Source organism: Vombatus ursinus, unplaced genomic scaffold, assembly GCF_900497805.2.
Source record: "Vombatus ursinus unplaced genomic scaffold, bare-nosed wombat genome assembly UNPS02010461.1, whole genome shotgun sequence".
Taxonomy (NCBI): Eukaryota; Metazoa; Chordata; class Mammalia; order Diprotodontia; family Vombatidae; genus Vombatus; species Vombatus ursinus.
In genome coordinates, this window is record NW_020950239.1 from 8,025,366 (window position 1) to 8,052,646 (window position 27,281).

Consider the following 27,281-nt stretch of genomic DNA (forward strand, 5'->3'; position numbering starts at 1 on the left):
GATACTGAGGCTCAATGAGTTTTAGTGGCATGCCCAAAGTCATTCATAAGCAATAGGCACGAACCCTGACACAAACAAGTAGTGATACGATCTTAAATGAATCACTCATTCTCTGGGTCTCAGTTTCTTCCCTTATGAACTGGAGGTGATTGGGATAAATGAACTTAAAAATTGCTTTCATGCTCCCAGATCTGATGTTCCTGAGTGTTTCTGATTCCCAGCACCAGAAGAGATAAGCTGACTAACATTTAAATAAATGCTCATTCAACACATTTTTGCTTCGTGTTCTGGGCTATGGAATTAAATGGCACTTCCATATGCTTGACTTTTCAATAGAATGAGATCGAGGAGAGGAACAAGAATGGTCCTCCCATTCCCTAAGACGCAAATTCTCAATCCTCCTTCAGTAAAGCACAGAGCACCCTCCTAGAACCCACTAACTGTAACTAGGAATGCCAGTCAACTTGCTCTCCCCATCAGAACTGAATAAGGCTCTGGCCAAACACACTCCACAGGCATTCCTAAAGACCAGGTAACATATTAGTTTCTCCCATCAGATTTCCACGATCCAGGCTTAGGGAAAAATCAGGGTTACAAAAAAATGGCATTTAAGTGGTTATTCATCCATTTCAGTGCTTTGCATGTATTGTTGTCTGACCAGCTGCCTACTCTTACCAAGCCTTCAGAAGACAAGTCTCTTGACAATTACATGAAGGGAGGCAAATGAGTTGGAGAAAAATAAAAACTTCCTCTGCAAAACTGAAGAGAGGACAATATGAAATTCCCTTCAAAACTGGAGAGGAGATAGATATAACTATATGTGGCTGGAGCCAGTTGAATGGGCTCAAGAGAGCTGATTGTTAAATGATTGGTGTGAATACTTACACCTTAGAAATCAGCAAATGCCACAAATCATGGTTTCATTGTCTTATTGATTGTCAAGACTTAGAGCAATAGAGAAAATGTTAATAATGTAACCTAAACTTTAAAATGTGTCGTAGGTACAGTTTTGTTAATTTTTTTTCCTGAAAGCCAGTTGTTAAATAGTTACCAGCGCACCACTGACTGCATTAAGATAACAACTTCACCTCTCTAATCTTAATGTTAACAACCTGTCATTGATTCTTCCACAGGTTTAAGAGTACAGAGTCTGCCTATAACCACCTCCTTTCCTGTTTCTCTTCCAACAAAATTTACCACATTGTCTCCAGTCTGGACCAATGCTCCACAAAATACTGTTGATGTCACCACCTCCCCCAGCAATAGCACACAGAATAACTCGTTATTAACGGTGACGTTGTCAGCTGAAACAACTCCACTTCCCGGAAACATATCAGTAACACCAAGAGACCCAGACAGCACCAGCAAAGTCTCCGTACAAGAATCCACAGTTACCACTGTCGGTCAGGAGGGAGAAGGAAAAGCAAAAAACCAGTCATTGCATGGGCCATTGCCAACGAGCAGCCAAGACCAGCTTATAACCACCCATGCAGTACTCAGCTCTGCAATACCAGAAATCAGTAATGATACAACAACTCCAAGCACAGTTTTTCCTCCTCCATCAGATGGAGAAGGAGTCACCTCCCCTCAGCCATTGGCCTCATCTTCTTCATCGTCATCTTTGTTGCCACCAAAGGTGTCTCCAACCAGTGTAGTCACAGCTTCCATTACAACTGAAAGCACGACCCGCCAAGAGAGCAGTGAAGGAACCTTGGGAACTCCCACAACTACACCCCCTGGAGCTCACCTCATTCCTAATGAGACCCCAACACTTCCTACTTCATCTGGGCCTATGATAGAAGAGACAACTTCCCAAGTGACTATGCCAACCTATGAGGCGGGCGGGACTGACAGTAACACGGTGTCCCCTCGGATAATCATGGAGCAAGTTCAGCATGCATTAAGTTCAGGTGAGTTGAACGATCTAGAACATTAGAACCCAACAATGCCTACAGGTGTGAATTAGTTTTAAAGATAACAGGCAAGTGGAAGCTACTCATTTGCCAGTTAAAAGTCACATTCGAAGTGCTATGTTTGGAGCCACACATCTTAGGCAAATATAGATGACACATGGATGGAAACACTCTGCCTTACCTATAGAAACATCGAATTCAGTTCCTGCAAACATCCTGTGGACCGTTCTAGATCATGTCTACTGATGGCTCATTGTGGCCTACAATTTATTTCCAGCAATGTTGCCCCAGAGGTAATACAACATTGCCCATTGCTTTAAAAAATTGTACATGATTTTTAATTGGATGAAAGTTCTTTTTTGTGTACATATACTGTTTGAAGTTTAGAAAGTCTTAAAAGATTTAAAAGCAATGAATAAAATGCTTTTTTAAAAGAAAGTTAGATGGGTGAACTGAAAGGAAATAAGACAAATGAGCTTTAAAAATGTAATGTTCTAGGGCAGGCAGGTGGCTTAGTGGATAGAGCTCCATCCCTGGAGTCAGGAGGACCTGAGTTCAAATCCAGCCTCAGACACTTACTAGCTATGTGACTCTGGGCAAGTTATTTAACATTGATTGCTTCAAAAGAAAAAAAAAAGTAATGTTCTTTGGTGTGTTTGAGCCTTTTAGAAAACTTCAGATGTTGAACTACAGATAATTATGTTTTGTCTTCCATGGCGCTAATGCTAATGTTGTTGATGATGAGTCTGCCTGCCTCAAGTTTCTCCCCTCTCCATTTTATTCTGCATTCAGCCGCTAGAGTGATTTTCTGAAAGCACAGGTCTGACTGGCAACTCAATAAACTCCAGTGACTCTGTCACTTCCAGGATCAAATCAAAATGCTCTGGTTGGCATTCAAAGCCCTTCATAACCCGCCCCCTCATGCCTTCCAGTCTTCTTCACCTTTCTCCCCTGCATGTACTCTTCAGTCCAGTGATACAGCCTCCCCTTGGCTATTCCATAAACAAGGCACTCCATTTCTTGACTCTCAGCATTTTCTCTGGCTGCCCCCCCCCCCCATGCTTGGAATATGCTTCCTTCTCTTCTCAGCCTCCTGGCTCCCTGGTTTCCTTCCAGGCCCAACTAAAATCCCATCTTTTACAAGAAAGACTCTCCCAATCCCACTTAATTCTAGTGCCTTCCCTCTGTTCATTATTTCCTACCTATCCTGTATATAACTTCTTTGCATATATTTGCTTGTTGTCTCTCCCATTAGACTGAGGGTTGGGACCATCTTTTGCCTCTTTTTGTACACCCAATGTAATGTTTGGCTCTTGGTATGTGCCTAATAAATGCTGATGAATTGATGACTTCTTTCTGCCTTAAAAGCTGTCCTCAATAATCATTTTAGGTTGATTATTTCACCTAGATACAAACTCATTTTCCAGGTCTCACATCTCCCTAGGAATGACCATGGGTCTGACACTCAGGAAAGAGAATATGAAGGATGAGCCCCACCCCCTTCCTCATCATGCACCAAAATTTGGGATTTATTTTCCCCTATTTTTCAGTCTCAAATCCTGGTGTGATTTAGTGTCTGGGACATCTGCAGAGCTGATTAGCAAATATGGCAGGATCAAAGTGATTAATTTCATAGCCAAAGGCTCAATTTAACCAATGGTGCCATTGGGATTCTTGAATCTTTGGACTGAACTAATTATTGTACCCATTCACCTCCTGCGCTGCAGCTTTGGGGCAGGTGACTCTGGAGCGCTCTGCTTTGCTCTCCTCCCATGTTGTGTGATGAAAATGATAGATTGACATTGTGTTTGTTTGACAACTACAGGGTCAGTAGCCTGCCTGGGGCTCTCAGAATGTTTTCCTTCTCTCTCACCTATTTGCATTTTATGTTGTCTTTGTATGTAGAAAATGCCAAACAGGAAGGTCCCTCTTGCTAGAACTGGTATACCCCGGAGTAGGACTCTTTGGAGTCCCAAAGAGTCATGAAGAGATTTCAAGGGATCCATTAACTTGGATAGAGAAAAATACACAATTATTTCAATATAATTGGTTACCTTTGCAATCATATGTATTTTATTTTATGCATTTAAAAACATTGTTCTAAGAATGGACCTACATGCTTCATAAGACTGCCAAAGGGCCCATGACATAGAAAAGGTTAAGACTACCTGACTTAGAGGAATTTTGTGACCGTGGGAAGTGGCATTGACATATTAACATACCTAAGGATGTTAATATGTTTCATTATATTAATATGCTTTGGCATCAGTGTGGAAAATGGACTGAACTGGGGAGGCAGGAAACCCAACTATCAGGCTCTTCTACCAATCAAGGCTTGAGGTGATAAGGGTCTGAACTAAGGTAGTAGCAGTGTGAGTGGAGAGAATTAGATGTGAGTGAAATTGTCATGTAAGAACCTCAAGACTTGGCAACTGATTGGCTATGTGGGGTGAGGGAGAGTGAGAAGGGAAGAATAACACCATGTTTACAAATTTGGAAGGCTCAAAGTATGGTAGTGCCTTCAAGGCTTGGAAGAGGAGCAAGTTTGAGGGGAAAGATAATAAGTTCTGTTTAAGGCATGTTGAGTTTCATATGTCAGTCAACACGTATTTATTAAGTGCTTACTATGTACCAAGCACTGTGCCAAGTGCTGGTCTCAGGACCAACAATTTGAAATGTCCAATGGGTGATTGGTGGAAGACGCTGAAGCCAGGCAGGCATATAGTTCTGGGAGTCATCTGCCAGGAGATGATAATGAAACCAGTGAGAGTTAATAAGGTGATCAAGAGAGAAAATGTAGAGGGAAAAGTATGATAACTTCACCATTATCACTCACCATCTCCCAAGTGCTTCAGAAACAACTAACAGGCATCTGAAAACACCCCAGTGCCAATGCAATATGTGAAATACATTGTAATAATAAATAAGTGTAAATAAAACTAGTAAATATTAAATAATAAATACTAAAATAAATAATAAATATTAAATTAAATATTAAGTAAATGCTAAAATAAACAAATTAATAAATGAGTAAATGATAAATACTAAATAAAACAAATCGTAAATAAATGTAAATACAAAAAAAAGGTAAAATAAAACCAACTCCTCAGTCTCTCTACCCCCAGTTTCCAGAGAAAGGTGCACAGTCCGTCCCCAAAACAGAAGGAACCCAGTGTTCACTTTTCACGTGTAGCAATCTCCTTGATAAACATATTAAGTTCACCTCAAAGGCTGAGATGATGAGGTGTTTATTTTTTCCCTTTATGTTGGCTGCTGGCCAGGCTATATTTATGCCCTTCAGTCTCAGGATCATGTGGTTGACAGTTGGGGAGCCCTTTGAGGGAAGGAAGCAGATTTGCTTCTTGGGTAACAGAAGACTTGCTGGGTTTTTTTTTCCCCTATTCACTGCCCACTCAAGGTATAGTCCTCTGTTACTTCTTTCTAGGTTCCCTCCTCATTTTCTCACTCTGCCTCTGCCTTCTCTACCCTCTCCCAAAAGCCCAGCACCAATTTTCTCCATCTAAGGGCCTAATAGTAACCTGCCTGCATCTTTGTTAGCTGGCACACTTGTGTACTTTGGACATTTTCTACCTCTATCCCACAATTCCCTCTCAGCTCATAATTATATTACTTCAGCCTCTAATTCTTTTAATTTCTGACACAACTCAACCTTCTCTCAGAGAAGCTTCTCCAATCGTTTTCTGTCTCTTGTGAGATCAACCCTAAGGGAGTTTGTGTTCTTACCTTTCTCTCTCTCTCTCTCTCTCTCTCTCTCTCTCTCTCTCTCTCTCTCTCTCTCTCTCTCTCTCTCTCTCTCTCCAGTCTTTCAATTTAGCCATAGCAGGTGAAGGGTGTTCAATAAGAAGACGCACTGATGAGACCCCAAGTTGATTCAGTTGAGTCAAGCTGCCCTACCTCTGAATTGGCCATGATGGTCTACCATCACATTCTAGTACCAAATGGAGATGACACCCAGGTTAAGCTGTAGTTCTCTGGACAGAAGTATATGAATTCTCTAGATGGGAAAGGCAGGACGATGATAGCAGAAAGTATTGACACGAAGACATTAGGGTTTAGTAGGCTTAATGAAGAAATGAACCTACTTCATGGATGCCATTTACTGGACAGTTCTTCTTTTGAACATCCCAACAGTAACAAATCTTTAAGAAACCCCTGATTCACAATTGGTGTTGAAATTTGCCCTTGACAAGCTGAAATTTATTTCTCCATGGAGGAAATAAGCATGTGTGAAGCTTCTACTATTTGCTAGCTCTGTTCCAAGGACTTGACAAATATTATCTCATTTGCTCCTCACAACCACCCCAGGAGGTGGATGCTGTTATTATCCCCATTTTACAGATAAGGAAACAGAGGCTAATTGGGGGTAAGTGACTTTCACAGGGCCACACAGTTAGTAAATGTCTAAGGCAGGATTTGAATTCAAGTCTTCCTGACTTCAAGTCCAGGATTCTATTCGTTGTGCTAATTACTTTGTATTTAGGAGAAAAAATCACTCCCTTCACATGAGGTATCATGAAGACATGGAAAATATCACAAGACCTAATTATAGAAGGGGACCTTGGACGTTCTTAATCCCTACAGATTTCCTATAAGTTTGGAATCTCCCTTGAATTCATGTCTCTCTCTTTTCTTTACCGAGATTTAATTCAAAGCATTCCAAAACAGCCACAGTCCAGACCATGGAGAAATTCTCCATTCTGTGCTGGCATCTACCAGACTGAGAGAAGCCCCGAGCCTAGCAAGGATGATATTTTCAGCAGGAAGAGTCAGGCTGCATTTAGCAGTAAGGGAGAAACGTGTGCCCAAACAGCTACTAACGGAAGGGGAAGAAGGGAACATTTTGTTATGATTAGAAAGCTGGTGCAGGGGACATTGTTGATGATGCAGGATTCCTGAAATGAAAGGCAATGTAGTGTGATGGATGGTGGGCTAGAGGTGGTTTGGGAAAGGGGATCGTGGGACAGCAGCTTGAGAGCTGGAAGCGAAGGCCGTCTAGTAGTGTTGTTAGGTCATTTTTTCAGTCATATCCAACCTTTTGTGACCCCATTTGGAGTTTTCTTGGCAAAGACACTGGAATGGTTTGCCATTTTCTTCTCCAGCTCATTTTATAGATAAGGAAACTGAGGTGAACAGGTTAAAGTGACTTGCCCAGGGGTCACACAGCTAGTAAGTATCTGAGACCAGATTTTAACATAGGTGATGTTGTTGTGTCTGACTCTTCATGACCCCATTTGGGGTTTTCTTGGCAAAGACACTGGAGTGGTTTGCCATTTCCTTCTCCAGCTCATTTTACAAATGAGGAGGAAAACAAGGTTAAATGACTTGCCCAGGGTCACACAGCTAGTAAGTGTCTGAGGCCAGATTTGAACTCAGGAAGATGAGTCTTCCTGACTCCAGGCCCAGTGCTCTGTGCACTACGGCACCCTCTAACTTATCCCCATATAATACAACCCATTCATTTCATTGATAAGGAAACTGAGACCCAGTTCATAAAGTGACCATCCGCAAATCACACAGGTTCAGATCCTTGAATTGTGAATACAACTAAAAACAAAGACTAGAAAAGCAACAAATCCAAAATACACAAATGCACATACAATGAAGCATTAAAATAGAAAGCCTGAAAAATCTGAGATTCACAAAAATGGAAAGTAAAAAAATAATCAAATTATAAATTATAAATAATAAATATATTAAATATATATTTATATAACACACAAATATAAATATATAGGTATATATGATATATAAATATATGCTATAAATATATATTATATAGCATATATTTATTTATATATAAATATATGTTTATTATATATTAAATATATTTGCATATAAATTATAAATATATATTAAATATAATAAATATAAACACAAGCGTGCCAGCTGGCTGAGATGCAGACAGGTTACTGTTAGGTCCTTAGATGGAGAAAATTGGTGCTGGGCTTTTGGGAAAGGGTGGAGAAGGCAGAGGCAGAGTGAGAGAATGAGGAGGGAACCTAGAAAGAAATATAAATAAATATATTATAAATAATAAAGTAATAAAAGTAGGTGCTATTAAAAAAACTAACAAAATAAATTACCAGTTAACTAGTCTGATTTTTAAGAAGAAAAAAACAAATTGTATTAGAAATTAAAAAGAATTCACAACAGATGAAGATGAAATGAAGGAAGCCAGTTCCAATACCACCACTGGCAGGAATCCTTCCCGAGCATCCTCTCTTTCCTCCTTCCCTTGGGATCTTTTTCTCACTTTTACTTTTATCGATGTTGGCTGTATAGAGTTGTTTTTAGGTTGTTTCCTCCATTAAATAGAAGTCCTTGGGGTGCCAGGATTGTGTTTTTAACCTTTTCGAGTGTGTGCTTAGCACAGCGCCATGCTTGTCCCCAAGCTTAATAAATGCTTGTTGACTATTTTGCCCAATGGCAAATAAGCCAAAAGCAAAAATCTGCTTTAAAGAAAATTTTTAAATGTTTTCCAAAACATAGGATACCCAGATTAACAGAACAAGAAAAAGTTTATTTAATTAACCCCAAATCACACTGTTAATAAACCTCGGCCCTCAGTTTCCACATCTGTAAAAATGGGTATAATAATTGCATAAAAAACTTACATAAATGTTAACTCACTATAACTGATTAAAATAAAATGCGAAAGTATGCCTTGAGATAGAGGACCTCCAGGCTCTTGGTGGATTATAATTGTAAATCAAATGTAGCAGCTTTAGAACCATGGTAACCAAAAACCACAGAGGCTTTCTCGAAATGCTTTCTATTTGTTTAAAATCTGTCCTCTTTGGTTTAGTTTAGTGATGCCTGCATGAGAAAGAGAAATAAATGGGGGAGGGGAAAAGAGAGTAAAGAAAAAAAGCATTTTCATCATCTTCTTTAGGAGGTAATAAGTTGTTCAGTCATTTCAGTTCATGTCTGACTCTTTTTGACCTCATTTGGGGTTTTCTTGGCAAAGATTTTGGAGTAGGTTGCCAATTCCTTCTCCAGCTCCTTTTACAGATGAGGAAATTGAAGCAAACAGGGTTAAGTGACTTGCCCATGTCACACAGCTAGTAAGTGTCTAAGGCCAGATTTGAACTCGGATCTTCCTGACTCCAGGCCTGGTGCTCTATCCAATGTGCCACCTAGCTGCCCCCAGGTAGGCTGAATGCTACCTCTATCATTATCTAATTTTTAAAAATCAATTTAAATCTGTTTAAAAAAATCTGTATTTTAAAAAATCATTTGCTAGGTGGGCTTGAATGCAGTTAACAATATTTCAAGGAGAAATATCGAAGAGAACAAATTATTACCAATAATCTCAGCAGCATTCCTTAGATGCAGACAACGTACCCATTACACAGAAGCCATTTTTTTTTTGGAGACAATCAGAGTTAAAGTGACTTGCCCAGGGTCACATAGCTAGTAAATGTCTGAGGCTAGATTTGAACTCAGGTCCTCCTGACTCCAAGGCCGGGTACCCCATCCACTCTACCACCTACCTGCCCCTCCACAGAAGTTATTTTCTTAGTCTTATCCTGTCCATAGAGAGAATCGTTGGCAGTAGCCTGGCTCATTGCTTGGCATCTAGTAAGCTCTTAATCAATGCTTGTTGATTGATTGAAAATTAACTTTTCTCTCCATGGCAACCCAAGAAACAAAAATAGTGCAAAATGGCCATCAGCCAAGTATGGCTCCCTCCTGTTTTGCAGTGATGGTTGAAGCACCAAAGAGGAGTCAAGAGACACTAGAAATCACAGTTTTTTAGGCTGACTTTAAACATAAACTTTAATTAGGCTATGGGTACACTAAATATGACATCCTTGTCCAATGGCCAATGAGTGGATATGTTGATGGAGGAGCTAAATCATGTCAATCTTTACACTCTTTCTTTAAAGAAAACCTAAAGAAAAGAAATTTGTGGCTAAAAAGAAGGAAGCCTTACAGGTACTCTCGGGGGAGGCAAAAACAACAAAAAAGGGAAACTGGTAGAGTGTGTATCATTGTACGCTCAAAAGCAATGAAAATCATTTTTCATAGGATATTTGATCATCACACATCATTATACTAATGATAAGTATTTGCAAAAAGGCCAGTATGAAATCATTACCTACCTGTCAACATCAATTGCTAAAAATGAATAGGCAGAGAAATTCTAGGAAGGGCTTAAGAAAACCCCCCAAATCAAATCAACTCTGATACCTGGTAACCTCCGTACAAAGGTGGGAGAAAGTTGTTGTTGATCCTTTGTTTGACCACTGACATCATGGATGAGAGATGTCCTGACCTACATTTGAATTGGATTTAAGGGAGGCAGAGCTGTACAAAGTCACCAGCCTCACTCACTCTTCCAGTCATCTGGAAAGTCCACTGGCCAGAAAAAAGTCAAGACAACTGGCCAGGGATGCACTGGAGGACCTTGGAGGCTTTGATGTCTAAACACTCCACAGTGCCTGCTTCAGCCACCTTCGTGGCTGTTGGAACAAATTGTTCTCATCCACCCATTCTTCTGGGGTAAGTCTTCGAATGCTAGGTAGACACCCCCTTAACTCGCCAACGGGATTGAGACCTGTCAGTTACCCTTAACCTGGTTTTTACCAGGATGTGGCCTCTGTATATGCTACATCTTCTTGGAGCCAGGTGAGAGTTGGGTGAAGGTGGACATCCAAGGTGGATGAGCAGCCCTGAAAAGGGCTTGGCAAGCCACACACCAAAGGCGCTAATCCCCCCTGAACACCCCATACACCCTTCATGGTTCATGAAGAAGGAATGAGAAAGGCCAAAAACTCACTTTACAAATATTCCCTCACTTGACCCTCACTCCCAACAGCCCTGACAGGTAGGTGCTATCATTATCCCCATATTACTAATAAGGAAAGACATTCTGAGATTGAGTGATTTGGCCAGGACACGCAGCTAGTATCTGACACTGAATTTGAATTCAAAGCTTCCTGACTCTAGTTTCAACACTCCTCACTGCCTCATGGTCTCCCATCTATATCAGAAAAATGCTCTTTGAAAAAGCAGTAAGGTGCTGGGCATGGTGAGCACCAAATAACCTCACACACAAAAAGTGAAATAGATTATGTTTTAACAGACTGGAAAGGACTTGTTATTCACTTGGGAATTTTCCGTGAATCAACTTCTCTCCAGTGACACTGAGCTCTTTTCTGTTTCCCAAACAGGACATCTCTCAGTTCCAGGCATTTCCTCTGGCTATTCCCCATACCTGGAATGTCCACCTTCCTCATCTGCACCTCCTGGCTTCTCTGGCTTCCTTCAGTTCCCAGCTGAAATCTCACTTTCTGCAGGAAGCCTTGCCCAACCTCTCTCTAGTGCCTCTTCCTGTTGATTATTTCCCATTTACCTTGTGTGTACATAATGTTGTTTATTGTGTCCTCCATTAGATTGTGAACTCCTCAAGAGAAGAGATTATCTCTTGCCTTTCTGAGCACAGTGCCTGGCACATAAGAGTCAGCTGATACTGCCTATGTACAGTCAGACTATCTACTTTTCTTATCTAAGATCAGAATTAGTAAAAAGCAAGAAGAAAGGAAAAAAAAGAACAAATATGCCATAAAATTCAAAGAAGTGATCTAATCTGTTTAAACAGGGAGCTGACAATCAAAAAAAAAAGGAAATGGATAAATATGGAGACAGAAAAATATAAACTTTTCTCCATCAAGGACAACAGAACCATTGTATTTGGACTCTAACAAATGGCCCCATGTGTGCTTATAGGAGAGGTAGAAATGGTACTAAAGGGAACAAAGACAAGAAAAGTAACCAGATTATGTTGTGTGTGCATGGAAATGTGTATGGACGGATGTACGGATGTGTGTGTGTACACATATATGTATATGTGCTCATATACACATGTACACATTCATATATGTATGTATACACACATATAAGCATATTTAATTTTTTTTTCAAATTACACGCATTTATTTTCTCTCTCTTCTACCTCCCCATCCCCAACCAGAAAAAGAAGAAAAAACTCTTGTGTCAAATACGCATAGTCAAGCAAAATAATTTCTCATATTGGCCATGTTGAAAAATGCATGTCTCATTCTGCTTCTGTGAGATGGAAGTAAGGAGGAGATGCATTGTAGGCATGGGAGATAGTCCATGCAAAGGCAAGGAGACAAGAGTGTAATGTGTGAGGAGCAAAGAGAAAGCCACTTTGAATAGATCTCAAAGTACAGGAGGAAGAGTGATATAAAATAAATCTGGGAATATAAGTGGGAACATGTTTGTGAGGAGCTTTAAAAGCCAGAGAACTCTGTATGTGATTCCAGAGGTAATGGAAGCCATTGTCATTACTGATTTGGGCAGTCAGAGCTGTGTTTAGGGAAAATCCCTTTGACAGCAATTCAGAGGATAGACTAGAGTGGAGAAACCAGTTAGGGGACTGCTGAGATAAATCTCCATGAATGGAGAAAAGGAATTAAATACAACAGATGTTGTGGAGGTAAAAATGGCAAGATTTGGCAACTGTTTGGATATGTGGGATGAAGAAAAGTGAGGAGATGAAGATAGCTTCAAGGTTGTGATCCCAGAAGACAGGAAGAATGGTAGTGCCCTATCTACCTGAAACCTCAGCAAGCATATGTAATGGGGACAAGCTAGAATCATTTTCAATAAGATTGGGGGTGAAACAAGGATGTCCTGTTTCACTGTTGTTCAATATCGTACTGGAAACATTAGCTTTAACAATAAGAGAAGAAGAATGGTAGTGCCTTCCACAGATGTGGGAAGTTTAGAAGAGGGATGGATCTGGAGGCAGAGATAATGAGTTCTGTTTTATACATGCTGAGTCTGAGATGTCAGGATTGTAGAACTGGGGAGAGAACCATGCTGGACATAGACATGTCCAAGTCATTGACATAATTTAACCTACAGGAGCTGATGAGGTTACAAAGAAAGAGAAAGGAAAAGGAGAGAAGGAAGATTGAGGGCCAAGGAGAGAATTTTGTAGTGGACCCACAGTTAGGCTGTGTGATAGAGGAGATTAGACTAGTAGGAGAAGCAGGATAGAGTCATGTCATGAAAACCCAAAGAGAATATCTAAAAAGGAGAGGGTAGTCAGTGATGTCAAATGCCTGAGAGAAGTTGAGAAGGAAGAGGCTGAAAAAAAGACCGTCAGATTTGGTACTTAAGAGATCATTGGTAACAATCACAGAAGTTTCCTTTCCTCCAGTCTCCTCTTTCAGGCAGCAGGACTCTTCCTCCAATCAGATCAGCTCCACAGTATAACTGCTGAGCCTGTTTGTCTTTTCTTTTTAAATATTATTTTCCCTCAATTACATGTTAAAACAATTTTTGCACTTTTTTTTTTAAGTTTTGAGTTCCAAAGACCTTCCCTGCCTCCTTTCCTCCCTCTCCTCTCCCCTCCCTGAGGCCACAAGGAATTGAGCCTGTTTATCTTTAGTGAATTGGGCTTAGTTTGAAGTAACTGCTAATTATCTTCTTTTTTTTCTCTATTCTGCTTCTCAGCTCCTCTGGATTCTGTGTTTTGGTTTCTGAATTGTAATAGTTTGACTTCTAATGCCTCTTATTCCTCAAATCAGGATCTCTTCATATGTAGTTACCCACCTCCATCTTAAATTGAGAAACTCCAAATTCACATTTCTTTCAGATAGGACATAAGTGGTCAACACACAATTATCTCAATGTATTACAGCCATCTTACCATCAATAAATACTTTGACTTCTGAGGGCTGCTTTCTTTCAGGTCCTCTCAGAACTATCTGTGTCTCCTCTCAGGCACTGTTACCTGGCTGGTTAATTTTCCTCAGGTTCTCTCAGAACTACCGTCTGTGTTTTCCCTCATGCAGCTTTCTGTGTTTTTCATCATTTTTCTTCCCTTTTCAGTAAATAAAATGGTCATATAAGAAAGGAACAGTACCTTAAACAAATAACTATTTTGGGGGGAGGAGGGATAAGGTTCCAACTTGTGATTTTATCCACATAGAGAACTCCTGGTGTGGAAATGCCATGCCTAAATGAGGACTGGTAACTCTTCTGTAATTTATAGCTTCAGAAATTTGATTGGAGGCACTGAGGGGTTATGAGACTTGTCCATAATTACATAGATAATATGCGTCAGAGACAAGAGTTGAACCCAGATCAACACTAGGGTTGATCCCCTATTGACTACAGCCCAATGTTTTTCACACTGATAACCATAATACAAAATAATTCATGAAAAGCATGTGAGTTGTATAAGCCAAGTGCAAGGTATGTATGTTCAACTTTGCCTAGCCCAGCACCATTCAGAAGCAGAGTGGTTGTATGTTTACTGAAGTGAGGACCTCTCACATTCTGGTATGAATCCTACTTCAGACATTAGTTGCATGACCCCAGGCAAGTTCCTTTACCTCTCTGGGATGCTGTTCTCTCATCAGCAAAAGGAAGGGGTTCGATTAAAAGACCTTTCTCTTCCAGCTATAAATCTTTGATACAAAAAAAAATTAGAATTAAAAAACAGAGAAAAGAAAACAAACTCTTAATCTGATAGGGACAACTTACCCTTTTGGGAAACTGGGGGGATAGAAGTAGGGACTTACCAGGCATCACAATTTGTAAGTGATATAGAAAAATCTCAATTCTTCCTACATTTTAGTTGGATTTACTGCATGAATCACAGTCTAGTTTATGATAGTGGTGTCAAACTCAAATAGAAATGGGGGTCACTAAACCATACATAAGGATCCCTATAGGCTGCATTTTAAGGTAGAAAACCACATATTACCATTGTCTGTGTTTTATTGGATTTAAATTTAGTTTGTTAAATATTTTCCAATTATATTTTAATCTGCTGTGGACTGCATGGGCCTTCTGTTTGACACCCCTAGTCTACAATATACGTTTCTGCAGTAGGAGCGTCTGAAATGACTGGCTGAAAAGCTAAGCTATTTCTTGGGGAAAAAAAAATCGCCAGCTAACATGTTCTTTCCTTTGTTCTTAGGCTAACACTCCTTTTCCCCCCCGCCTCTCTGCCTCCTCTCCTCCTCTTCGTTTCTCTGCCCACTTCCACCTTTTAAAAATAAAAGCAAAAAGGAGGGACTTTCCATTTTATTTTGAACAAAGCCTGAGGAGAAATTACTTTCATTTTGATTGTTACACAAAATTGCCTCAGCCACAGCACAAAAGTGTGTTTCTGCTGGCTCCACCGCACTCAGTACGTGCTCTCAGAGGGCCTGAGGAAAGATTTTGATCCTGGTTGGCAGAAAGCTCATTCCTAGAGAAAGGATCTCCATTGCAGGGTGCTCCTAAGAGGTTAAGCATTGCAAGGAAGAAATGCAAGGCGTAGGTACACCTGGTCTCTTGATGGTCACTCACCTGATGGCAAGCCATCAGATGCCCCCAAAGATTAACTTTCTTCCTTCTTCTCATACTTGGTAAAAAGGGAGGGGGTAAATATTAAAGGAAAATCCACATAAAAATCTTCCTTCCATAATGAAGCTTTCCAAAGATTACCTGTTGGTGGAGAAGAATCATTGTTGTAAGGATGATTTTCTCAGGGAGCCTTTATCTGGTGGTTTGAGACAGATGTTCTCCAGTTTTCTAAGGAGTAGAAACAATGCCAAAATCAGCCTTTTGTCACCTTGTCTCATATCCACCCTGATCAGCTCTCCTTTCAAAAAAAAAAAAATTCTCCATTCTAGAAGTTTCTCCCAGTGTCCTGCTAGTGAGATGCATCTACTAATTTCAGCCTCAGTCATGAATGCAACCTCAATGCTTATTTAATCATACACTCTTCCCAGCTAGTTTCAAATCCTCCCCCTTACACACACACACACACACACACACACACACACACACACACACACACATACACACCAAAGAGATTACAAAATAAACTAGGGGAAATCCAGGATGGTTTTTTTTTCAATTTCCCCTGAAATCTTTTTTAACTTTTTTTTTTCTGTTTTTAACCCCTGGGGGCCTTGTTATTTCTTTTATCCCATATGTCAATCCTTCTCTTAAACAATAACCTATCAACATGAACTTATTTATTTCATTACTTAGTCACTTCTTGATAACATATACTTATTTACCTTTCTCCTCTTTCTATTTAAAATATTTCTGAATCAAATAATCCGCCAGCCTCTGTTTTGGAGGGATTTTTTTGTTTGCCTTTTTTTTTCTTTTTTTGTATGAGGCCTTCAAGTAACTCTCAGAATATTGTGGTCTCTGTTATAACTTGAGCTCCTTTAGTTTATAGAATATGCTATTCCATCCCTTCTCCCATATATTGTAGATATACAGCAATCCTGTGTCATTTCAGTTCTCATTTCTTCATGTTTGAAGGTATTTCTCTTGATTGCTTGCAAAATTTGTATTTTTTTTCCACGTTGAAATTGTTCAATTTAACCACTGCATGCCTTGGAATTTGATGAACAGGTATTTCTTGCTCCTAGCAGTCATCTGTGGATTTGCTTAATTGATGCTTTTTTCCCCCTGTATTCAGAAGTTCTGTATAGTTTTCTTGTATTGTTTTCTGAATTATGACATGCAAGTTTTTCAATTTGCTATGTTCTTTTGGGATATCTATAGTTCTTAAGACATTCTGTCTTCAAGGAAAGTTGCTTTGATTTATATAGAATTCACATTTTTTTTTTGCCTTTTGCTTCTCTTCTGCCAAATTTTCCTCCGTTCCAGTAATTTCACATCCCGCATCCATTATAATTTTTCTCAGCTTCTATTAATTTGGAAGCAGATTCTCCATCATGCATTCACTTTTCTTTAATCAATCAATAAACATTAAGTGCCTACTATTTGCCAGGCACTCTGCTAAGTGCTAAGGATACAAAAAGAAACAAAATATAGTCCTTGCCCTCAGGAAGTTTACAATCTAGTGGGGAGAACCAACATGCAAACAGATACATACAAAGACATAGCTATATAATAGAAAATAATTAATGTTAATTATTAAGGAGGTTTTATGATACTGGAATTAAGAAGGGTTGGGGAAGGCTTTCTGTAGTAGGTGAGATTTTAATTGGGGCTTTAAAGGAAGCCAGAGAGGTCAGTAATCCAAGTGGAAGATGGAGAACATTACAGGCATGGGAGACAGCCAGAGAAAATGCCTAGAGCCAAGAGATGGAATGTCTCATTGGGGCACACCCAGGAGGCCAGGGTCAACAAGATCAAAAAGCATGTGTTGGGGAGTAAGGTGTAAGAAAACTGGAAAGGTAGGAGGGGGCTGGGTCATGCAGGGCTCTGAAAGCTTGTATGTGCTCCTGGAGGCATAGGAAATCATTGGAGTTTATTGAGTGGGGGGTTGGGAATGGTGGACATAATCGGACCTCAGCTTTAGGAAAAACCACTTTAGTGAATAAAGGGAGGATGTTTCGGGGTAGGGAGACTTGAGGCAGGCAGAACCACCAGTAAGCTAATGCAATAGTCCCGGTGTGAGGTGATGAGGGTCTGAACCAGGGTGGGAGCAGTGTCAGAGGAAAGAAGGCGACACATTGGAGAGATGTTACAAAGATGAAATTGGCAGCCTTAGACATAGGAGGCTTGGATGTAGACAGGAGAGATAGTAAGGAATCCGGGATGACTCCCAGGTGCAGGTCTGGAGGACTAGGAGAATGGTGTTGCCTTCTACAGTAATAGGGAAGGTAGGACCTGGGGAGGGGTTAGGACAAAAGATGATCAGTTCTGTTTTGGATATATTGAGTTTAGGAGGTCTACTGGACATCCAGTTCAAGATGTCTGAAAGGCAGTTGGAGATGTCAGATTAGAGGTCAGCACAGAGACTGGGGCAGGAAGGGTAGATGTAAAAATCCATGATGGCTGATGAGTTCACCAAGTGGAGTAGAATGGAGAGAGAAGAGAAGAGAAGAGGACCCAGGACAGAGCCCCTGGGGGACACCTATGGGGAGAGTGAGTGATCTGGAGGATAATCCAGCAAAGGAGAGAGAAAAGAAGAAGTCAGATAGGCATATGCTGAATTCCAATTTCTGACATAAATTCAGTCCTAATTTCTTCTTTTCTTTTATTTCTTTTTTTGAGCCATTCTGGAATTCCTTGCTGATAGTTCATAATCTCTGGTTAATTCACAGGATTTTGTCTTCCACCAGGCAATATTGGCTCACTTTCTTTGATACGATATTTCTTCAATGTGATTTGGTTTCTCTTTGAGTTTTTATTCATCCTCCTTTCTGTTTTTAGGCTACTCTCTGCTGCTTCAACTATTTACATAGTAAATTTTTATTCATTTTTTCTCTTGGTCTTTTTGGTATTCTCTTGTGTTCTCTGCCACTCACACTTTGGTCCCTACTCCTCACATGGGGACACAGACACCCTTAGCTAAGCTAGACTTTTAACCTCCTTTCTTTGGACAATGTGGAAATCAGTTGAGTTTTCCAGTCTCCTTTCCAATCAGGCCTGGTGTGCTTTAGCCCATAGCCTATGATTCTGAACATAGCATCCTTTAATCCTTCTTACATCTCCATCCTCTTTTCACTTAGGTAGAAAGATGGAATTAGTGATTGTTGCTTTTTGGGGGGGGGGGGACATCAAGAAGGTGGGGGCATAAATTGCTATGAATGATTCCCTCCAGCCAATCCCCCAGTCACAATCCCATGAGTTTGCTGGTACTCATGTTAGTGGGCACATGGGAGATGGGGAGATCCTCTGGGTGAGAGCTCTAAGTACTAAGTTCTCCGGAATTAACTCATGAGGTTTTTACCTTGTAGGTCCATGTGTGATGTCTATATATTTGGCTCTTAATTCCTTTCTTTTGAGGTTTCAGGGTTGAATAGGTCTGCAGAAAATGATGATTTTTTGTCATCTTGCTGGTCAAGACAAAAATTTTCCCAAAGAAAGCCAAAACTACGAATATGCCTGAAGCAAACAGATGGAGGGAACCAAGTGAGAGAAATTTGGAAAGGAGGACAAAGAGTTTATGTAATTTCTCTTTAAACTCCCCATAAAAAGGATAATTAAAGAGAAAAAGGAGCAGAGGGGTTAATTTTCAAAACTACCTTACTAAGTAGCAATCACTGACCCTCTTCATCCTCCAAGCCACCTCCTTCCTCCCCTCCAGGTTACAGGCATTCTTTCCTGAGCTTGTGAAAATTCCAGGGCACTTGAAAAGAACCATTAGGAAGCATGAAGTGCCTGGAAAACTGCACCGAGGCTTTTCAGCTGGTGAACGCTCCATTGCTCCCAGCTCAATCCATTTTGGAGACCTCTCCCCTTTCCCCCAAAGCAGAAAGCAGCCTTTCAAAACAGGGCCAGAGATTTAAAATTTAGCCTCTGGGGCTAAAGAAACAATCATTTTTGTGCTGAGTCAGCGGGAACACTTGTGATCATTTCATTTTATAATTATACTTAACAGGAAATCAGGGAGAATTGCACCTTTCTGGATGTGAACCCCTAGAAACAAAATGTTTGGACTTAAAAATAAATGTTAAAGAAATCCCGCTACATTCCTGCCACTGCTACTTAAGTTTAGGCATTCCTTACTTTTCTCCTGAAGTTAGGTGGTGCAATGGATAAAATGCAGGGCCTGGAGTCAGGAAAACCTGAGTTCAAATCCACCCTCAGACACTTACAAGCTGTGTGGTTCTGGGCAAGTCACTTAACCTGTTTGCCTCAGTTTCCTCATTTGAAAAATGAGCTGGAGAAGGAAATGGCAAACTACTCTAGTATCTTTGCCAAGAGAACCCCAAATGGGGTCACGGAGAGTCCGACATGACTGAAACAACTCAACAACACCATGAACCAGGCAGTGTGCTAAATACTGAGGATAAAAAGAGAGGCAAAAGACAGCCCCTGTCCTCAAGGAGCTTACGTTCTAATGAGAGAGCAGACAAACAAATATGTAAAAGCAAGCTATATTAAGGATCAGTAAGGAATAATAAACAGACGGAAGGCCCCAGAATGAAGCGGGATTGGGAAAGACTTCCTAGAGAAGGGAGGATTTTAGTTGGAACTTGAAGGAAGCCCCATCTTAAAGACTCTACAGTCTGGACCCAACTTTACCTTTCCAGACTTACCTCAAGATACTGTCCTGCCTGCACCCTATAATGTAGCCAAACTGGACTACTCATTCTTTCCCCAACTCATCCTATCCTCTCTCTCGCTTTCATCATCATTATAGCTTTCATTTATATAATGCTTTAAGGTTTACAAAGTGCTTTTGTATGTATTATCTCATTTAATGCTCACAGCAACTCTGCGAGGTAAGTGCTATTATCATCCCCATTTTACAAATGGGGAAACTGAGTCTTTCAAAGGTTAATTTACTTTCTGAGGGTCACACAGTTAGTAAGCATCTGAGGCTGGTTTTGAACTCAAGTCTTCTGACTTCAAATCTCATGCACTTCTGATACTTCTGATAAGTGAGCTTTTGCTCTTATTTGCCAGGGCCCAGGCCTCCATGTCATTTCCCAGCCTTTTCATAATCTTCCCCCTGGCTCTCTGCCTTTCCAATATCTCTCTGTGTGGTCCTCCTAATATCATTACCCTTGAGGTCACGGACTGCCGTGCTTGTGTTTCTATTTCTAACACTTAGCACAGTGTCTGACACATAGCAAGTACTTAGTAAATGTTTTATCTGCCTATCTATTCTTTGAAAGAGATCCTACTCATCTAGATGTGAGAGTTCTGCTTTGTTTACATTTCTAAAATAAATAGTTATATTATTTTAGTCCTATGTAATATATAACCAATCAATAGGCATTCATTAAAACACTACTATGCACCAACCACTTTGCAAGTCACTGGATCACCTCCCTTCCACTGGAGTTGCTTTATATGTAAGTCACAGTACAGACCAAGGTCTATGCATGAAGATAATAAGGCACTCAAAGATTTTTCTTTATTCAAAATAAGCTTTAATATTTTCTGTTATACAACTAAAGCAAACAGTGTTTATTCGTTTTTACAAAGTTCTTTACATAGTCACAGACCCATGTTATGTATCCTGAGAAAATACAGCTTTGAAAAACTGTTGAAATGGAAATTGTTTTTCTAGATATTCTTTCTTTTTAAAATTTTTATTTATTTTATTTTTACCTTATGGGATAAAACAAGCATTTCCATACCATAGTATAATTTCAAAAAATGATTGCACATGAAACTATAAATCTATTTTATAACTTGCTATTCCATTTAAATATAGAATAAAGTTATCCTATAAATTTCTTTTTTCCTTTCTATTCTTCCTCCCCAATTACTTATATTCTTATAGATTTGACAAAGTTCTTTACATATTTGAAATATAAGACCTTTATCTGAGAAACTGTCTACAAAAATATTTTCACAATTTTCTGCTTTTCTTCTGATCTTGGATACATTTGTTTTATTTGTACAAAACCTTTTTAATTTTAATGTAATCAAAATTATCCATTTCACACCTAACTCTGCTCTCTATCTCTTGTTTATTCATAAATTGTTTGCCTATCCATAAGTCTGATAAGTAATATGTTCCATGTTCTTCTAATTTTCTTGTAATAGCTCTCTTTATATCTAGGTCATGTATCCATTTTGACCATATCTTGGTCAATGTGTAAGATATTGGTCTATACCCAGTTTCTGCCAAATTGACACCCAGAGATTTTAAATGACAGGTCCAAAATTACAGGGACAATGCCAGTTACAAACATGAGCTGATACTCCCAAGGCCTCTTCTTGGATCTCAGAGCCAGCCTACACACACAGCTTAATTTCATCACTAGTACTTAATTAATGGCCAGGAAAGAGAATCCCATCAGTTAGTCAACAAGCATGCATTAAGAGTCAACTTACTTTGTGCCAGCAGCTGACCTAGGTGCTCAGGATACAAAGAAAGGCCAAAATAAATAAACAAACAAACAAACAAACAAATAAAGACAGTCCCTGCCCTGAAGTAGTTCACTTCACAGTCAAATGGGAGTGACAACATGCAAACAACTTTGTGACATTTAAAAAGTTCAAGAGACATAGTTTCTGGGTAATTCAATCATTTTATTAATAAGGCTAGAATGTTATCAATAAAAAAAAAAAAAGGTCAGTGGCACTCTTGAATGCCAAAGATCATCATGGTAGGCCCTTGGAAAAGTGGGTGTTCCAAAGGGTGACAATCAACTCTGATTGGTTAACAATTAATGAGAAAATGAATGTTATAATGAGGGGCTGGGCCTATTCTAACGAATTTTGATTATGTCACTTACTTCTAAGTTACCCCCAGCCTTGGGCAATCTATTCAAAGAATTTATCCCCACCCAAACCTGGGTAGAGAAGGTTGAGTGGGGTCTGACCAGGATTGAGGAGAAAGTTAATTCTACCTTCAAAGACTAAGCTTTTGAAATGAGGACTTTAGAAAAAGGGAGGAACTCTGGATCTCCCCAAATCATTAGTTACCAATAATCATTTTTCTAAACTACATACAAACAAAATATAGACAAGACAAGTTGGAGATCATCAACAGTTGAAAGGCACTGTAGTTAAGAAAGACTGGTCAGGTAAGGTCTGCACTGGGACTTGAAGGAAACCAAGAGATGGAGATGAGGAGGAAGAGTATTCTAGACATGGGGGACAGCCAGTGAATCATAGCACGTGGTCTATATACTGCCTCTTATTCAATTTGTAGTAGAGCCTGGTTGGTAGAAGCAAGCACCCACACTTCACTACAGTTCTATATTTCATGCATCAGAAAGCACAGTAGACACGACCTGGTTGACTTCAGCCTTCCCAGAGAAAATAAAGGGGTTGGGTAGGGAGCAGAGTCATGTACTTGCCCAGATCAATTAATTCCTTGTCTTCTTCTCTCCTTCCATCCTTTTCCTTCTTTGCAGGAAGCGTGGTAGCCATTACCGTGACAGTGATTGCAGTGGTGCTGCTGGTGTTTGGAGTAGCCGCCTATCTGAAAATCAGGTAATGTTTGCTTTGTTTTCCCTCATGAATGGAATCATGTTTCCTAGCTCTGAACTGTTGGTCAATAATAAGCAACCAAAAATAATTTATTAAGAACCTACTATGTGCCAGGAATAATGGGATACACAGAAATTTTTTAAAAACTAAGTCCTTGCTCTCAAAGGGCTTATATTCCAACATATAAGCAGCCATGTGCAAACAAAATATAGCCTGAATAAATTAAACATCCTTTTAAAGGGAAGGTACAAACATTTGTTAAGTTTCTTTGAAGTCTCTTTATTTTTCAGATCCCAGAGAGGTCAGCAGGAACCGACCATTGGCAGGGTGCTAAAATAGAACTAAAATTAGCATTTCATCTTATACCATTCAGGCATAGAATAACATAATAATACTATGGCAAAAAAATGATATTATGGCAAAGGAATGAAAGATTAAATCATTCTGTCTTACTGGAGATAAAGGAAATGTTTCTAGGTTGGGTTCCATCTTGGAATGGGAGACCTACTACTGCCAGACATTAGATGCACCTCAGGATGAGCCCCATGGACATTCATTCTAGTGGCCAGGCCAAATATAGGATCATTGATTGACCCGCAGATTTTGCCCACAACCATCTTTCCTCTCCCTCAGTGAAGTTGTCTATATTCATTCAATGTTCCCCCAGAACCAATTCAATTCAAGGAACATTGATCAAAGCATCTACTATATAGAATTAACTCTGCATTAACCCAAAGGTCTCCTCAACAATTCAGTATTCGGGATATGTCTCCTTCAAGGGCAACTTGGCGGCATAGTGGCTAGAGTACAGGGCCTGGAGTCAGGAAAAAGACTCATCGTCATGAGTTCAAATACGGCCTCAGAAGCTTACTAGGTGTGTGACCCTGGGCAAGTCATTTACCCCAATTGCCTTGTCTCCCCCCCAAAAAAAAAGTTTAACCTGCATTATTAGCATTTTCTTTATCATTTTCTTATGTCTGTACAATCCACAAAACAACAAATCAAGCCCTGATTTGTAGTATTTGCAGATTTCCCAAGGTATAAATGCCCCCAATGAAAATGTAATAATCAGCTGCCCATTAGAGCTGGTTCCACCATAGCCCTGGGCACTGAGTGATTTCTAAGGTACATTTCAGATGATCTTACGAGCTTCATTCCATCTCTGAGCCCCAAATCAACTTGAATCATGACTAATAAGACTAATAATAACTCAAGTTTTGAAATAACATTGGAGTCGATAAACAGTGCTGATAATATTTAAAAGAGGCCTAACCATTTTTGTGTTGGGGACCCCATTGGCAGATGGATGAAACCTTTGGACCCTTCTCAGAATCATGTTTTTAAATTGATAAAATAAAATTAATAGAATTGCAAAAAAAAAAACCCAATTGTATTGAAATGCAGAGACCAAAATATTAAAAAAAAATGTTTACAGAAAACACAGGTCTGGTATAGAAGGAAAACAATTAACTCTTTCAAAGTGTCCAGAGGGCTAAGCATGGTGGTACACATCTGTAATCCCTGCTTGGAAAGAAGCTGAAGCTGGTGGATAGCTCGAATTTGGGAGTTTGGGAGTTCTGGAGATGCAAAAGGGCTCAAAGTAATTGGGAGTGTGCACCAACTCCAACATAAATGCAGAGTGCCCATGGACGGGTGAGTGCCCACTACACACTAACCTGGGCAAGACAGGGGAGAGATAGAATCAAATATGAACATAGAAAGTGCCCAGAGGCCCTTTCAGAATCTTTCTCCTCCTCCAATTCTAATAAAACTTGCATTTCCTCAACTACTCACCATTCAGGTAAATAATAATAGACAATAAAATAAATAACATCACATTCAATTGTATTGTTTACTTATTAATACTGTAATAGTATTGTTGCTGATATTTTTCATGGAAAAACGTATATATTTCAGTCACTACATGGGTCAAACAGGATTGTAGCAAGTACTCCAGGAGCCAAACTATCATTTATAAGAACTTCCATAAGAAACTGTCTTTCAAGTTTCAAACATCAGACTTAGAAAAAACTGTAGTACATAGACCATTTGTTAGTTGAGAATTTCCTGAACTTAAATAGCATCATGGACAAAGCACTGGACCTAGCATCCATATCATGCCTCAGACACTTTTGAGCTATATGACATTGAACAAGACATTGAAACTCAATGGGCCTAGCTTCCAACTCTGCAAAAATAAAGGAATTGTCCTCAAAAGTCCCTTCCAGATTTATGACCATTGCAGATGTCCTGAAGGGACTTTCCATGCCTGGAGAGTCTACAGCAAGATTGATACCTCAACCCCCTCCACCAAATACACACACACACACACACACACACACACACACAGCCCCATCCCACCAAGGATTTCTTAAATTGGTATCTATGGCCTTTTTTCATATTTATATAACTGTGTTTCCATATAATTGGTTTCCTGTGTTATCTTATATATTTTATTTAATGCATTTGAAGACATGATTCTGAAAATGTGTCCATAGGCTTCACCAGACTGATAAAGGCATCTGTCACTCACACACACGCACACACACACACACAAAATGTTAAGAGCTCCTGGTGTACAATCTCTGGCATTGGTCTAACCCATTCTACTAGCTGTTCTAGCCAAGGATAAAGATAAATACAAACCATCTCAAATCAGTGAGGAGGGGTATAGGACCTGAAACCACAGTAACAATTGCTATCTTCTTCTATGTTGGTTTGATGTCCCTCCCACCCCCCGGCTAGAAAAAGCTATAAAATAAAATCTACAAGTTTCGTTAACAGGCCACTTAAATTTGTTCTAGCTGCTACTGATGTCTGATTAAATTTTTATAAAATTTCCAAGAGAACAGAATAGCTTTTCTGAGCCAACTTTATCCCAGATGGGAAAGGTCAATGAAATATCAAACTAAAATGACTCCTTTGCACAATTCCTGACGCGGCCGCTGCAGTGGTGAGCATGAGACCAGCTCAATACTCTTAACCCGGGGGCGCATTGATGAGGCGGGAGACAGCAAGAGGGCAGAAGCTCCGTTTATTAAGTGCTAGTAGCTTTCTTTTATATCCCTGGTAATACCTGATCAAAGCATGATCTCCACATGATAGCCATTTACCAAGTCTGCCGGACACCTGCAGCCCTCGTGTCAGGGGTATGAGTAGGATTTTTCTCCCAATGAGAGGAGAGCCGAGCCAACCGTGGGAGCTGCGTGTCAGCAAAGGAGAGGTCTTGTAAGACTTCCTTGCTTTTGCCACACAACAGGTTGTGACCCTCAGCTTCTGCTGAGAGAAGCTAGAACTCCCGTGAGAAAATTACCCTAACAAATTCCTCCTCCTCAGATGATGAGAGTTCTCATGGGAATGGAAATGAAGCGTTATTGATCTCTGACACTGAAAACTGAAATGACCAGATATCTCAAACAGAAATCCCCTAAGGAAAACCCCTTCCTGCTACTCTATAAACAGCTTGAGCAAAAGAAGCAATAGGTTAAGGCCCTCACGTTTCTTAAGCCCACAATATAATCCCTTCAAGCATTGTTTTAACAGCCTCTAGGACTTCCTCTGTTCCTCCCCTCCTATTCACCAATCAAGAATAAGTTACTCATCCACATAGGCTTTTATCCAATGCTTGGAAAATTATTAGTAATTCAAAGATATTTTTCCCTAAGGCTAGATCTTGCCTCAACTGGAAATTCATTCTCCTTTCCCCTTTTCCCCAAATGTACAAAAACTACAGCATAGTAGTGTGTTTTCTGAGACTTGTTAGTTTATGACAACTGATATCCCATACCCAAAATCAATGAAGGTGACTTTCTTCAATAACCAAATGAAAATACCACTGGTCTATTGGGGGGGGGGGGGGGGAAGGCAGCGCAGAAACCTGTTAAGTTCTACTAAAGCTTACTAGCTCTCTCTCTCGGTCATCTCTTACACTCTCTGAGCCTCAGTTTTATCATCTATAAAAATGGGTTGTAATAATATTCACATCATTATGCCATAAGAGTTTTGAGGGTCAAGTGAAATAATGTACATAAAGTGCTCTATAAATGTCAGTGAATTTTCTTTAAGTTTACACATGTGATTTCACTGATGTGAAGAATTCACAGTGTAGAAATTCTCTACTTTAATGCAGAATAGCATTTAGGTCATAAACTAGAGATTTAGAAAACTGTTTGGGATAAGTGAACACCCAGGGATAATATAGCTAGTATGTATCAGAGAAAGAGATTAAAACCAGGACCAGTTCTCTATCCACTCTGCCATATTAACTCTCCAGCAAGGATGAATAGTAGATAAACACCGGGCTCGTAGTCAAAGGATCTGGTTTCAAATTCTGACTCCATTATTTTCTGTCTGTGTGACATGGGGTAAATATCTTGACCTCTTCAGACCCTGGTTTCAAAAAGTTGGATGCTAAGACTTCTGAAGTCCCTTCCATTCTAAATCTATTATCACTTTTAACATACTTCAACCTGGACTCAGTTT

The 27,281-nt window shown here is 39.7% G+C and overlaps 1 protein-coding gene across 1 annotated transcript in view; it reads left to right on the top strand.

Moving 5' to 3' along the window:
- Positions 1-27,281, top strand: part of PARM1 (prostate androgen-regulated mucin-like protein 1) — a 128,062-nt gene that overhangs the window by 89,906 nt on the left and 10,875 nt on the right. The window contains exons 2-3 of the mRNA XM_027854643.1: positions 1,134-1,910; positions 22,724-22,802. Coding sequence (XP_027710444.1) covers positions 1,134-1,910; positions 22,724-22,802 — 856 coding nt within the window. The remainder of the gene's footprint in view (positions 1-1,133; positions 1,911-22,723; positions 22,803-27,281) is intronic.